The 15,253-nt window shown below is 41.4% G+C and overlaps 1 protein-coding gene across 1 annotated transcript in view; it reads left to right on the top strand.

Annotated features, from left to right (window-relative positions):
• The window catches only part of GLP1R (glucagon like peptide 1 receptor), a 96,094-nt gene that overhangs the window by 66,643 nt on the left and 14,198 nt on the right, over positions 1-15,253 (top strand). The window contains exons 7-9 of the mRNA XM_038396313.2: positions 384-543; positions 10,280-10,340; positions 14,565-14,634. Of these exons, the coding sequence (XP_038252241.1) occupies positions 384-543; positions 10,280-10,340; positions 14,565-14,634 (291 nt within the window). The remainder of the gene's footprint in view (positions 1-383; positions 544-10,279; positions 10,341-14,564; positions 14,635-15,253) is intronic.

A 15,253-nucleotide genomic window follows, 5' to 3' on the forward strand; every position in this document is an offset into this window, starting at 1 on the left:
AGTAACTGGAGACAATCTTGTAGCTACTCTTCTCTTCCCTTCTCCTATACTGTACAGGCAAACTACCACTTAAGGTATACACAGGGGAATATATAGAGCAGTAGATGTGTAAAGAAACAAGGGGAAATGTTCTTTTATACAGTTCTCTGCTTTGGAATTCACATGCTGTGTTTTTGAAGTACAGTAGCTGATGCTTTGTTATCCCAATGGTTAAGTGTGATCCGTTTAGTCAAGATATTTTTTGTCTAGGAATAGGGGTGTACAGGTAATCCTGTTCTTCTGTTCGTGTTACTAGAACTTCTCTGGGTTTTTTTTTTTTTTTTTGGTCTCCCTTTTTCACCACCTCTGCTACATTCACTGACCTGTATTTTCTGCTCTCTCAGGAGTCACTCAGCTGCCGCCTGGTTTTTGTAATGATGCAGTATTGTGTGGCTGCAAACTACTACTGGCTGTTGGTGGAAGGCATGTACCTGTACACACTGCTGGTCCTGTCGGTCTTTTCCGAACAGAGAATTTTTCGGCTTTATCTCTGCATTGGCTGGGGTAAGTCAGTCTCCTGTTTTCTTTCTCATATTATCTACAGGTTGCTGAGTGCGTTTGCCTACACAGTCACTGTGGTGACTACCCTATCTCATGCTTTGGGACACGTGAAATAGGAAAATCTGTCTAAGTATATTCTCTTCTGTAACTGTTGAATTCAAGTCCTGCTTCCTGTTCCTTTTCTGTTCTTAATATCTGACCCAATGCTTTTAAAATCCTTTATAGATATTACGCTATTTTAGTTTCTTATATGAGAGCCTTTAGCTGAAAACAATGACTATGCATACATCTTGTAAATTCATACATTAGGCTCCACGGGACATCTATATAACTCCATAAACTCACAGAGACCCTGCAAAATATACTAACACCCACAAACTTCTATAAACTGGATGATGGGCACACAGTGCTTTACCACTGTATGTTAGTTGCTTGATGTGAAAGACCTTTGCGCTATATAAATATAATAAAATGGAACAGGCCAATCCAAGAATAGCCTTCATGTCAAGCATCTCACTTTACATAACAGCTGTTTGTCATCTGAAGACAGCAGCACCTACAGGAGGAAATGCTAACCACTCCTGAGTGCAAATGAGTGCATTTCCTTGTGCGTACAGCGCAGGGTTATAGATGTTGATTGCATGAGCTATGTGGAATATTACTGGGGCTGCTAAATGAAGGTAATGATAGGTCAGCTCTACCATTGGGCAGAACAATTGGTCATCTTCTGGAGAGCGATGGAATGTTCAGTGACTATTGTGTATGTGCATGAGAGAGATTAGGGGTTTTGATGGGTTGGATAAGTTTCGGTCCCTGGAGTCCAAGCTGTGTGTCGTAGAAATGCTAAAGCTCTGAATCTTTCTCTCTCCAACTAAGCTTCTTTTTGTTAAACTAAATAGATTGAGCTCCTTGTGTCTGGCACTGGTAAGGCATGTTTTCTAATCCTTTAACCATTCTTGTGGCTCTTCTGTGAACCCTCTCCAATTTATCAACAGCTTTGATTGTGTTACATAGGAACAAAGGACTGGAAGGGATCTCCTGGGTCACTGAGTCCAGTCCAGTCCTCTGCTATCACAAGCAGCCCCATCATGAACTCCTGTTCATAAATTTATCAAGCTCCATCTGAAAACTAATTAGGTTGTTTGCTCCCACAACTGATGTTGAAAGACTGTGTTCTTCCCCATTTGCCTTCTGTGAATGCGCTAGCAAATATGTTTACTGGTGAGATTCATATAAATGATCCATTGCAAATTACTAACTCACCTGTATTGAATACATAGTGATATATGAAAGGTGAAAAAGTTCTGATGTGTTGATTGGAATAAATAAATATGAGGAATAACAAATCTCCGTTGGAATATGCTAGTCAAAAAAGTGCTGCTGTAACCCTTTCTTTATCGTCTTAGTGTGCATAGCAACAGCACCTACATGCTGTATAATCATTATTAAAATCATACATAGCTCAAATCCTATGAGCAGTCCTGCCCCCCATAAAACTTATAAGGCATCCAACTCACCAGGGAGCAAAACAGAACAGAAATAAAAACAAAATTATATTCCGCAAAATGCCAAAATTCCTGTATAAGAAATAGTGGAAGGGGTGGTATTTTGTCTGAAAAATGTCTGCTTGCAGTTCAGCCTCTGGTAAGAACAAAAGATGAAAATGATGAAGAAAAATGACACAGTCCTGTTTGTTCTCCCTCATCTTTCAAGTTTTACTACTGTCAATTTCTTTAATTTTTGAGTTTGTGAAAATGACTGGCAATGCCAGAGTTTGGCATGCAATGTCTAGGCGTTATCCGCTCTTCCTGCCAGTACTGTTGACTCTTGACCTGCGAAGTCCCTTACTATTCCAACCTTGAGTACTTGCACAAAACACTGCCAATGTACCTTCATTCTCAAATACAGCAGCCTCTATGACTCCTAACCTGGGAAGTGCCCTCAAAAGTGTTCATAACTCATTCCTACATCAGACTTAATGATTGTGAATGTAATTACTGGCAAAATGAAGAAAGAATAGCTTTTCTTCCTGTGTCTCTGCCTTGCTCATTATTCTTTCTTCGTGAATAGATTCATAGATACTAAGGTCAGAAGGGACCATTCTGATCATCTAGTCCGACCTCCTGCACAGCGCAGGCCACAGAATCTCACCCACCCACTGCTATGAAAACCTCACCTATGTCTGAGCTATTGAAGTCCTTAAATCATGGTTTAAAGACTTCAAGGAGCAGAGAAGCCTCCCTCAAGTCAACCATGCCCCATGCTACAGAGGAAGGCGAAAAACCTTCAGGGCCTCTCCAATCTGCCCTGGAGGAAAATTCCTTCCCGACCCCAAATATGGCAATCAGCTAAACCCTGAGCATATGGGCAAGATTCACCAGCCAGATGCTACAGAAAATTCTTTCCTGGGTAACTCAGATCCCATCTATCTAATATCCCATCTCAGGGGATTAGTCCTATTTACCCTGAATATTTAAATATCAATTAATGACCAAAATCCCATTATCCCATCATACCATCTCCTCCATAAACTTATCAAGTAGAATCTTAAAGCCAGATAGATCTTTTGCCCCCACTGCTTCCCTTGGAAGGCTATTCCAAAACTTCACTCCTCTGATGGTTAAAAACCTTCGTCTGATTTCAAGTCTAAACTTCCTGGTGGCCAGTTTATACCCATTTGTTCTTGTGTCCACATTGGTGCTGAGCTGAAATAATTCCTCTCCCTCTCCTGTATTTATCCCTCTGATATATTTATAGAGAGCAATCATATCTCCCCTCAACCTTCTTTTAGTTAGGCTAAACAAGCCAAGCTCCTTAAGTCTCCTTTCATAAGACAAGTTTTCCATTCCTCGGATCATCCTAGTAGCCCTTCTCTGTACCTGCTCCAGTTTGAATTCATCCTTTTTAAACATGGGAGACCAGAACTGCACACAGTATTCTAGGTGAGGTCTCACCAGTGCCTTGTATAACGGTACTAAAACCTCCTTATCCCTACTGGAAATGCCTCTCCTGATGCATCCCAAAACCGCATTAGCTTTTTTCACAGCCATATCACATTGGCAGCTCATAGTCATCCTATGATCAACCAATACTCCAAGGTCCTTCTCCTCTTCCATTACTTCTAATTGATGCGTCCCCAACTTATAACTAAATTTCTTGTTGTTAATCCCTAAATGCATAACCTTACACTTCTTCTCACTATTAAATTTCATCCTATTACTATTACTCCAGTTTACAAGGTCATCCAGATCCTCCTGTATAATATCCCGATCCTTCTCCAAATTGGCAATACCTCCCAGCTTTGTATCCTCTGCAAACTTTATTAGAATATGTAACCCTCGTTCAGATCTCTTTATGCCATGAATGCTCAGAAGGTTCATGTTTGCTCCACCGAGACAAGATGCTCCTGTTCTAGGTTGAAGAGTTCTGTAGCTTGAAATAGTTTATCAGTTGTTAAAAGATCACCCTAGCAACAGAAAGGAACTAGTGGATTGAAAAAAAAAAAACCCCACAGAAGTGACGTGTTCAGTTGCTAGTCCCTCATGTCATCTATCTAACAATGGGAAGTTATGGACATGGGTCATGGACATGCAAAGGCCTTGAAGACAAAGATCTCAAAGGTTGCCATTATCTAGCAGTACAGTGCACATTGCATATGATGAATCACACCTGATAAAGTTGAACCAAAAAACAAGCACCTGCTGGTTTTTACCAGAGCTGGCTGAATAATTGATTTGACTTCCACTAATTTGTTCACCGCTTGCTATTGTTCAATGAATGTTTTTACATCAAATTTCGGTTTGTTATGAATATTTGTTTATTAACTATTTCTCCCTTTTTTTGTTTATAATTATAATTGAGGCGTTTGATTGGTCACAGAAGCCTCACGGTATTGTTTCTGCTTCCTGGCTGGATAACACTAATTTTTCTATGTATATGGTTTTGAGCTTCTCCCAGACATCCACATGAACAGAACCATTGGAGTGTTTATGAGCAACCACTGTATCCAGCTCGCTGGTTTTGTTCCCCGAATGTTTGCAAATACTCTTTTTTGTAGCATTTGCCCTGATGTAGTTGTTATGCTTGGCTGGTGTTGTGCATGAAGTCACAGAACAAGTAAGAGCTAAATAGGCTAGGCCAAATTCATCCTCATGTATGTGAAAATAAAGGAATTTACACCCTAGATAAATTTGACTGGCAATTTAGGGGCCAATCCGCAGCTAGTGTAAATGGTTGTAGTGGATCTGGCCCAGATTTTAGGCCTAAATGCTGAGCTTCGTTAAAATTTGTCATAAGGTGGACAGCAGCAGCTAACAAACACACATTGTTCCTGGAGATGTACTGACATGAGTCAGTGAGGATGATTTGAAACCCATGCAATTTCTGGGTGATGATATAAAGAGGTGGTTGTTAAATCAAAACTACCATGTTCGTTTAGTTTCTGTTCAAAACATGGGGGGTGAAACTGCTTTTTTTTTTTTTTTTTTTTTCCAACCCATTTGGAAAGCAGTCTCAGTGGGTTGTTTCTCTGTTGTGTCTCTTGGCAACGTTAACAAACAACAGGGAGTAAAATGCTAAATTACAAAATATTTTAAAAGAATTTTCCAAGTACATTTTAGCTAAAGGTTAATAATTGACTATTATGTAGATGGATTATTACTGTTTGTTTATTAGGATGTACTCCATTCACATCAATGCAGATTTGAGTTTATTTTTCTTTTGCTGTACAAATAAATAATTGATTTTTAAAAATTCTGTTCAGTTTACCCATGTAGCAAAACTGGAAAAAATGTAAAAACCTTTCCTGAATGATGTAAGTAAATTAATGTAGGGCAAAATTTCACCCCGTTTCACAAATCAGGAGTCATTTATGTGAACATCACTTTTATATTCACAGGATTCCACAAGCATCCCTGGATTTTTTTGGTCAAGAATCTCCATTTTTTTCTGGCTATGTCCTTGTAGAAAATATTGGGGAAAGTGGAATACATGGAGAGGGCAGTGTTATATTTTTGCTTGTTTCGAAGAATTATTATTATGCAGGTTACCTTAGCACCAAGGAGCCCCAGTCATGGGCCAGAACAATGTGCTGTATAAACGCAGAACAAAAGACAGTCCTGACCCCAACGGGCTAACAGTCTGAGTCGTGCAAAAGGTTTTGTGATTTCACACAGGCACGCATGTAATGTATTGTGCATGCTATGTAAACCAAAGTCCACATCTTCCCTTGTCGCCAGCATGTGCAGAGCTGCTAGAAAAATTATATTGTATCCAGAATAGAAACCGTGGCAACAACAAAAGAAGCCATATTGGGCAAATGGCAGGGCAGGTAGATGAGTTTCTCCCTTCAGTCTAGAGTAGCTAAGCAGAATATTGACTCAGAAGCAGTGGGCTCATTTGCAGTGGAAAAGAGAACGTTGTTGCTATTTATTTCTTATACTGCTCACAATGAGCTGAATGCTCCACAGACATAAGAGCCCCAAAGCACTTGTGTTCCACAAGAGACAAAACAGACATGGAATGCAGGGGGAAAGGAACACCACATGTAAAGTGATCATGGTGATAAGACATTGGTATTTTTGTTTGTTTTTTTTTTTTGTTTCTTTAAAATACATAGATTATTCCTAGTTACAGCATTCAAGGCAGCAAGACATTGTTCTTTTAGTCAGTCTGAGAGAGCAGGCACTGAACCCAACTCACCCCAACTAACTACATCAGCACTGTATAAAATAGTCTATGAGAACAGCAGATTACACTTCAACCCATCCATACGCCCACCGGCAGCTACTGGAACAGGGAACTTTTTACATTCTGAAGAGGAGGAAAATGATGATGCCTGAGCAACATTCCACAATTGCAATGTGCAGGGAGAATGACACAACCGGGCAATTAGCAGCACTAAAGACTACCAGGAATATATTAATAAAAAGCCAAACAGATTCTCTGAGCTCCTACAGCAATTTTACACCCAGCTGCGCTCACAGCAGGGAAGCTGCCATTCAGAAAAACTGACAGCCCAAACCACCTCCAAGGAAGAAAGAGCTGCAGGAATGAAGCTATCAGTGTCTAAAGGAAGATCTGTTTGGAAAAGATCCAGGAAGAACACTTTATTTCAACGTCTTGTATAGACTCAGTGTAGCAATTAGATGTGTTCGTTCCATTAGCCATTTTCTTTTTAACTTGCTTCTTCAAGTCTTTGTTAGAACCAGGGATATCAAGAGCCTTACTAAAAATACTGCAGCATTCTACATTAGCAGCCACAAGCCCTGCAGTACATACCGCTGTTGCAAGCTGCTGCGTTTTGGACCATTCCTCTTGTTGCTTCAGACTTTCCAAACAGATATGGGGATTGAGACACATTGGAGCTGTGTGTGTCTAAATCCCCTGGTTGAGTTTGAAACTCTCAGCCACTGGCTGTTGTTTTTTCTCTACCCAGAGTAACTGAAGACTTTTATATCAGAAGGGCCTTTGTTTTAGATTAAGGGCATGTCAACACTGACCAGGGATGGCCAGGGATGAGGTGCTATGGCAGAACTGTGTGTGGAGCCCAGGAATAGAATAGTTGGGGTGGGTGGGAATGTCAGGCTGAAAGTGGATTGGTGGAAGTGTTTGTAAGAAGCTTTCATAGCTTACAGCGCTTAGCACAATGGCACCTGATCTATTACTGGGGTTCCTAGGCTACATGGTAATATAAATAACAATAATACTCAACCCCGTGTTATAAACCCCTGTTTCATGAGCACCAAATTGATGGAAACAGTTCATAAAGAAAAATTAACTGTGTCAAATGTGGTTAAATTATGAGGTCTATTTTGGGAGAAAAACTTTTCTGTCTGTAGCAATGCAGATGTCAATGTAAAGTATAACCATGAATCTAATAAAAGATACCATTGACCTTGTTATCTCCTTTTTAATATAATTTGCAATCATCTTATCCTGTGGCTGCCACTTAAAAAGTCATAACATTAGAGATATCATAGTTTTTCCTCTAAATTGAGAATAGATGGTTGGTAAATGTTGATTTGCTGCCATGGCGTACTGTGATGCATGTAATCTTAGAAATGTGTGGATAGAATTAAAGATCTGCAATTTTTAGATCCCAATGGATATATTGGGGGAAAAGGAGAGGGAGAAAAAGATATGTTCCCTGTGTTAATACATTATCAAACCCTGAACTCACTTTGACATCTTTTCTTAGTCTAGCCAAACCACTGAACATACACCAAAATACATCACGGGCTTGTTTGACAAGGAAAACCTCTCCATTGGGTAGAGGTTTCTAAATCATGTGAAGTTATGGTTTCCCTCCTATGAACATGCTCTCTTGGTACATTACACAAAAGTTACCCTAGACTGAGTCTTGGAGCAAACCACACATGCTTGGGGTGTGTCTAGACTAACATTCACAATCATGTAAATTAACTCAAGTTAATTAGCAATCAAGACCAGGATCACAAACTCTTGGCCAGACAAAGCCTTTGAGATCTTTGAAAACTAACATTTAGGAGATGCTGGAGACATTGCTGTTTTTCTGTGCTATAAATCACAAGAGAGGCATTACTTCAGATTATACAGTCCATTGTAAACAGAATTTATGTGGATTAAGTAATGTTGTGGGGACATACCCTGACTAGATCCCTGACCAGGACATTAGAACAATAAGAGACTCTATCCCTCATAGCCCCGCTACCCCGAGAGTCTGTCCCAGATTATATACTGAGCCTAGCACCTCCTGGAACAGAACTTTGGAAGTTTGGTCGGTGCTGCATGTATATCCACGCAGTACAGACTATATCAATTAAAACTCATAAATTTCCACAATGCTGTCAAATCTCAGGGCCTTGGATTAAAGTGCAGAGACATGGGACATGACTGATGTAGCAACACAGGCACTGGATAGCAACTGGGAGGAGGAGAAGGAGGAGACGCCAGTCACCATGTTACCTTTAATTCATTTAGTACTTTCTAATCAGAATACTGAAGTTGTTCAGTAATGACAGGCTTTGTCTAGTTTGGCCCTTTTAAAATATATCACTAATAATTTGAATCTCACTGAATCAAAAAATCAAGTAATGCAATTAAATATGGAGAGATTGCTGATGTATCCAGGCTATGGAGATCTCCACAAATCATAGCACTTATCTCTCTAAACATCTGTTCCTTTCCTGAAATATATCTTGTTCTCTCAGAGTGTTCATGTTTCATCTTGTAAATTTCATATTAGGGTGACTTTTAATCCAGCCTTAATTCCCTGCAAAGTCAAGAAGGGAAAAATTCAAAGTCTAATTTAATAGCTTCCATGAATCAAAGACTCATTTGGGATTGAAAATGATCTGCAATGGGTCGCCTAAGACCCTTCCTAGGCGTCCTAGCACAACTGGAAGCTTGTCTACTTGGCCCTGCAGTTCGGACGGTGGGGGTGTTAATTGCATCGTACACTAGGGTGCATCACTGTAACTCCCCGATGTGAATGCTGTGGGTGCAAATGAACAGGTACCTAGCTTACATTAATGCAGTCCTGTTTGAAGAAGACTGCGTTAATGCACACCAGGTATCTTGAGTTTGTGCCTGCAGCGTCCATAAGGGGCAGTTACAGGGCAACACTTAGTGCACACTGTAATTCACCCCCCAGTTGTCTGGGAGGTACTCTGTAGCCCAAATTGTGGGGCCACATAGACAGTTCTCACTAGCCCATTCTGATAGATGGCTGCGTGATCCGAGGATTGAATACCTCCAGTGATGGTGATTCGGCAACCTCCCCCTGACTGGCTCACTCCATTGTCCTTATGATTACTCTAGTTATAAGACGCTTCAGAAAGTTTCCTTGCTGTTACTGCCTTCTCATTCTGTCCTTACTGACGAGGGAGGATAGCTGACCCTTTATCTCTTTGTAACAGCCTGCTCTCCTGGGTGGCTGGGAAAGAATACAATACAACACAACTGAAAGTTATTACAGCATAATTCACATCACAGATACTGTTTTGAGATTTCCAGACCACTGCAGATCATAACACTTTTATTACTCTCCCCCCCACCCCACCCCCACACCCCTTTAAAAACACTCCATGGATTGTACACCACCTTACTTGGCACTAATGTGGGTAAAGAACCTGAAAGGGTGTGCAGGGAGGGACAGATTCACAGAGAAATTATGGAAATGTGACACCTTGTTTGTTCTTGGGACAATGTTTCATGCCTCTCTGTCTAATGAAACATTCTCCCCTTTGCATTAGTGCTGGAAATGTCCAGAAACATCAGTTGACAGATGCACTTTTTAAGTGTAGATTTAAATGTGGATGAACGTAATGCAAGTGAAGGATGTTGGATTGATGGACTTGAGTCTGAATAACAACAGCACTGCAAGCTTCCCCAGCATAACACCTCCCACTCCTCCCTCACTGTGACCTAGCAGGAGCTCCTGAATTCGGTCTCCATGGCCCATTCAATGAAAGCTGCCAACAAGAGGTTCAATTAGTGCCAGTTTTGAAGGTATTTTTTGTCACATGAACACCTATCCACTTGGAACTAGACTGATCCCCCAACTCATTTTATAGAGGCACTAAAGGACGGTAACTTAGCAGCATTGTTGACCTGGAACTGTGATGGATAGGTACACTGGATGGAAGCTGCAACCCTGTCACTGGCTGGCTATGTTGCTCTTAGTCATATGATGTTTTAGCCTTTCCTGCTTTTCCTTGTTTCTGATTGTCAGTATCTATCTTGTCTCCTCTCTTCTCAGGTGTACCAATGCTGTTTGTTATCCCCTGGGGAATTGTCAAGTACCTTTATGAAGATGAGGGGTTGGTTCAGTTCTAATATCTAGCTGATATTTCATTTGTGGCGCATGTGTTTTGGGGGGTCATTTTTGTTTGGTTTGATTGCTTTGGCAATGGCTGATGTGCTGAAATCCTATGTAGTTGCTTGTGTTGTGTATGAAGCTCTTGCATAACATTTCTGAAAGGCACACAAGCTCATTCCTGGTCAGAATTTTCCATATGTCTAAGTTTATCTGTTCCTCTGCAGGTCAAAGAGAGGTATATTTGTATCTGTTTTTCAGCAGCTACAATATCCATTGTAGAGGTTGTCATACCTTATCAGACTATCTTTGATAGTCTGCCTCTGGCATTAGCCTCTCCAGGATTCTTCAGAGGAAGACAAAAACCTCCCACAATGTTCTCTGTTTGTGTTATTCCTTCCTGACCCCTGCTGTGATCAGCTTATGCCTTGCAGCAGAGATCTGATTATCCATTCTTGTCTTAGCTTCCATTATTCAGTCCTTTATAAAATACATGTTCTCTGTCTGGCTGTCCTTGCATTGCAGAGGATTGCACAGGTTGACCGCATTGCATAAGGAAATGCTGTAGAACTTGTTTTCTGTTAACTTTCACCATAGTGGCTGATTAGAAAAATCAGTGGCATCATTTAATTTTACCAAAGATTATTTCTAGCAACAGGCTAGTAGCAGCTTTCCTCTAATAGGGACTGGCTGGGAGCATGGAAATAATGTAATGCATGGCCAATGTCATTTGCACTGATAAACAATTCTATGCTATTTATTTTTTATTCTGTTTACCAACCATTGGGCCCTGTTGCCACTCAGCGTACACATCCTGCTGGCACTTTCCTAGAAAACCTTGTTTAAACACAGGCTGCTACTCTGAGTCCTTTGCTAGACAGGTATCAATATGGTGTGAAAATTCACTGTAGTTGGGCCCAACATTTATCGACTCTCCCCTTGACAGAGTATTCAAAGGTTGGGATATCCGGAATCAGTTTTTATTTGTGTCTTTCATAATACAAAATGGTTTGCTCAAGTCTTCTCCTTTCCAGGCTAAAATAATCCTAGGGTTTTCTGACTGTTCTGTCCAGGTCTGTCTCAACTATATTCTGTAATAAGTAAGACCTTGTCTTATCTGTTGCAAGTTTTGTCCAGATGATCACTATAGCTTTAAAGAACTTGAACAGCCAGCGCTCCACAGGCCCGAGGAACACAGGAAAATGTATTCAAAGTGCTCTCCCTCAGCCTTCTGCATTACACAATGCTCAGAGCTGACTTATGATTTCTATTAAAGAAAACTGTTCCCTGCTGCCTTCAGCAGACCCTAAAAGGGGCAATTTTGCATCTTATTAGGTTTTCTAAATCTTGTATAAATATTTGTAAAATACTGTAATAAATCACCTTGTGCAGCTTCCTCTCTGAAGGGCAAGATTTCTATGCCTCGGGCCTCAGGATGGCATTTGTTAGTGAGTCTAGGGATATCTTTCATGCCATTTGCCATAGTGCTGCCGCTGTGGATGTGCAGAAGGCTGTAAATTTCATTTGTGACTCAACTATCTCCCCAGTTATGAGGCATAACTAGAAATAAATAAGGTCAGGGCTACAATAGCTCAATGTTCTAGGCAATCCTGAGAATGTAACCACTCAGAATCAAGGATTGTAGCCTGCAAGGACAGGTCTACTTGCAAACTGTCTCCTTCCTGCCTGACGAGGATTACCACAATTGTGGCTACAACTGTGAAGTTCCCCTAAAAACTGCCATTCATTAAAAAGAATTGATCTATTACAAGAAGACCTTTCAGCTCCCCTGTTTTTTAAAATCTATCTCCATTTTTGTCGGTCCAATTTATATATGGGTGGAAGTGAAGACAGGTTGTTTCTGAATTGTAGGAATGCACCCACAAGTCTGGTACTAACATTCATCCCCCACACTCACGTTTGGACCATCAGTTAATTGCAGATGCAAAATGCAGGGACTAGGTTGCAGCTTTTTTTTTTTTTAAATCCGACTGTTCAATTGCACCAAACCAAGACAGAAGTGCACTGAAGATGATTTTTTTTTTAAAAGGAATACAAACTTGGGATGTAAAAGCAGAGTTTTTCAGTGGTATTTGGTTAGTTGGATAACTTCCCCACTAGGGACCGTATGCTGGGAGTTACTAAACATGGTCTGAGAGGCAGTGAGCACATCAGTTGCCAGTGAATAGATCCAAGTCGCAATAGATGTTGATGTTTTTATTACTGTAACAACTCCAGAAAGTACAAATAGACAAGAAATCACGTACAGATGTCAGTTTTATTTTTTGGACACTTTAATTGTGCTGGTACGCTAATTGCATTATAATGGTGTTGTATATATTTAAAAATAGTCAAGGCTGATCTGTGCTGTGGAAACCAATTAATGCCCATATAAATGTAGCAGAGTTAATGTAAAGAACCATTTCTCAGTCTTTGTCATTACTAGGAACTTTAAAAATTGTCTCTGTTTCTACTGCAGCTACTCAGAGAAATTAAAACTCTGCTTCTAGTCATGTCTCAGAAGTATCCACATAAAATTAATTTTAAAGGCTACATGAAGTTGGTTCCCAGTCACTCATGCCAGTGAAGTGGTTCTCCTGTTAACACCGTGTTTTAATCTGTTGGGTTTGATAAGAACTGGTGCCTTTGAATAATGTTGAATGGTTTGATAGGAGATTAATAAAGTTATTAATTCCAGTTTATGCAAATGTTAGGAACCCTGCATGCTACTTGCTCATACCTTTTTCTTCAAAAATTTCTTTGGGACTGAAACCTACATATATATTGAAGGAACTGGATATGCCCTTTGTCCTCATTTCCGTTAAATAGCCCAGGTTGGAGTGATTGAACAGGTGCTTTTAAAATATAGATGCTTAATCTTAACACTGAGCGGGGGGGGGGAGGAGTGAGAGAGAGGCTGGAAATCTGACCAACGCAATGCAGTTCCCTTCTATAGCAGCAGTTCTCAAACTTTAGCAACCCGAAGACCCACTTTTTTTTTTATTTAAATTTTTTCAGGGACCCCCAAACCCCCCATCTATGCTCAGGCCCAGGCCCCGCCCCCACTCCATCCTCCATCTCTTCTGCCAAGGCCCCACTTTCATTCCACCTCTTCACACCCCTGCTCACTGCATCCCCTCTCCCTCCGTTGCTTACTCTCCCCCACCCTCACTTACTTTCACTAGCCTGGGGCAGGGGATTGGGAGGGAGTTTGGGTGAGGGATGGGGTGTGGGCTCTGGGAGGGAGTTTGGGTAAGGGGTGGGGTGCGGGCTCTAGGAGGGAGTTTGGGTGTGAGCTCTGGGCAGGGGGTTGGGGTGTGGGTTCTGGCTGGGTGGCGCTTACCTTGGGCAGCTTCCAAAAGCCACCAGCACATCTATCTGGCAGCAATTCCTAGGCAGGGGGGTTCAGGAGGTCTCCACACACTGCCCCTGCCCGCAGGCACCGCTCCTGCAGCTCCCATTGGCTGCTATTCCTGGCCAATGGGAGCTGTGGAGTTGGCACTCGGGGTGCAGGCAGTGCACAGAGACCTCCGACCTCCTCCACCCCCCCAAGGGCTGCAGGAATGTGCTGGTCGCTTCTGGGAGCCATGCAGAGACAGGGCAGGCAGGAAGCCTGCCTTAGCCCCGCTGTGCCATCGGATTTTTAGCGCCTAAAATCTCTGTTTGGCTTCAGTAGCCTCCGGGAGATAGAGGGAGGAGGAGAAGGAGTTGAGGGAGGGAGAGGAGTTGATCAGCGGGGCCTGTGGACCCCAGTTTGAGAAACGCTGTTCTATAGGATATTCATAAATAGCCAAGTTACAAGAAGATTCGACTTTGGCTCTTTTAAGGTTTAATAAACAAAGTTGAATGGAAAGATTAGGGTAGCGACCATGCGGCAAAATATTTGATTTTTTTTAATGAATTCCTGCTCAGCCAGATGACATATTTGGACCATTGATTCAATGCTGTGAATCTTCACAATGACGGAAAATTATGTAGGGGGATTAGTCATCAGATTGCAAGAGAGACAGGCTAACAAAATCCAGTTGGGTGCTGTAATTTAGAACGAGGCATTCAAATGTTTCTAAGAACCACAAGTAGCAGCATCTGTTTCCATGTCCGCATGATGTGCTTTTCTGGTATCTAGTTTTCATCATCTGCATTGCCGAGACACATGATGAGAGAGAAGAGACTTCATGCATATTCTTAGCTTTTTGTTTTGTGTTTCATCTCTTTGCTGCCTCCCCAGTTGCTGGACCAGAAACCAAAACATGAATTACTGGCTGATCATCAGACTGCCCATTCTAATCGCCATTGGGGTGAGTGACCAGGAGCAGAAACAGGGATTCAGCATACATGTAATGAGGCAGATGGAGAGACCAGAGCAATCAATGCTGGAGGATATACTTTTGCTTAACAAAGCTATCATACAGCAGCTCTGCTCTTCACATGTAACAATGGAGAAAAAACTACAAGGGGAGTTTGGGAGCCAAAGCTGAGAGATTGCATGATGGATGAGTTAATGGTAGAGACAGAATGTGAGAGTCAGTATGAAAGATGTAATGGTGATGCCTACTTGCTACTGTCCTATAGGAAAACTGGGGAGTTCCTGGTCCTCACTTGAGTTCAGAAACATGATCATGTGAAATCAATTCTATTTCTAGCAGAAAAAACAATGCCAGACACCGGGCTAACGCAAAATGACAAATTCCATGGTATTTTAGAAAAATGCCAGATTCCTGAGTCACAGAATTGTGGAGACCACAGGGCACCAATTGGGATGAATAGGACCATTTATACTACTCAGAACTCCTGATTCCAGTTGTCTGCAGACTCAGGCAGGCATCACTTCTTTGATTTATGCTCAGTTTACATATTAAAGGTGAACTATCCAATTGTAAAAGCTAGAAACAGATTCTGGAGCATGATTCTGTGGCA

The sequence above is a fragment of the Dermochelys coriacea genome, chromosome 3 (assembly GCF_009764565.3).
Source record: "Dermochelys coriacea isolate rDerCor1 chromosome 3, rDerCor1.pri.v4, whole genome shotgun sequence".
Taxonomy (NCBI): domain Eukaryota; kingdom Metazoa; phylum Chordata; order Testudines; family Dermochelyidae; genus Dermochelys; species Dermochelys coriacea.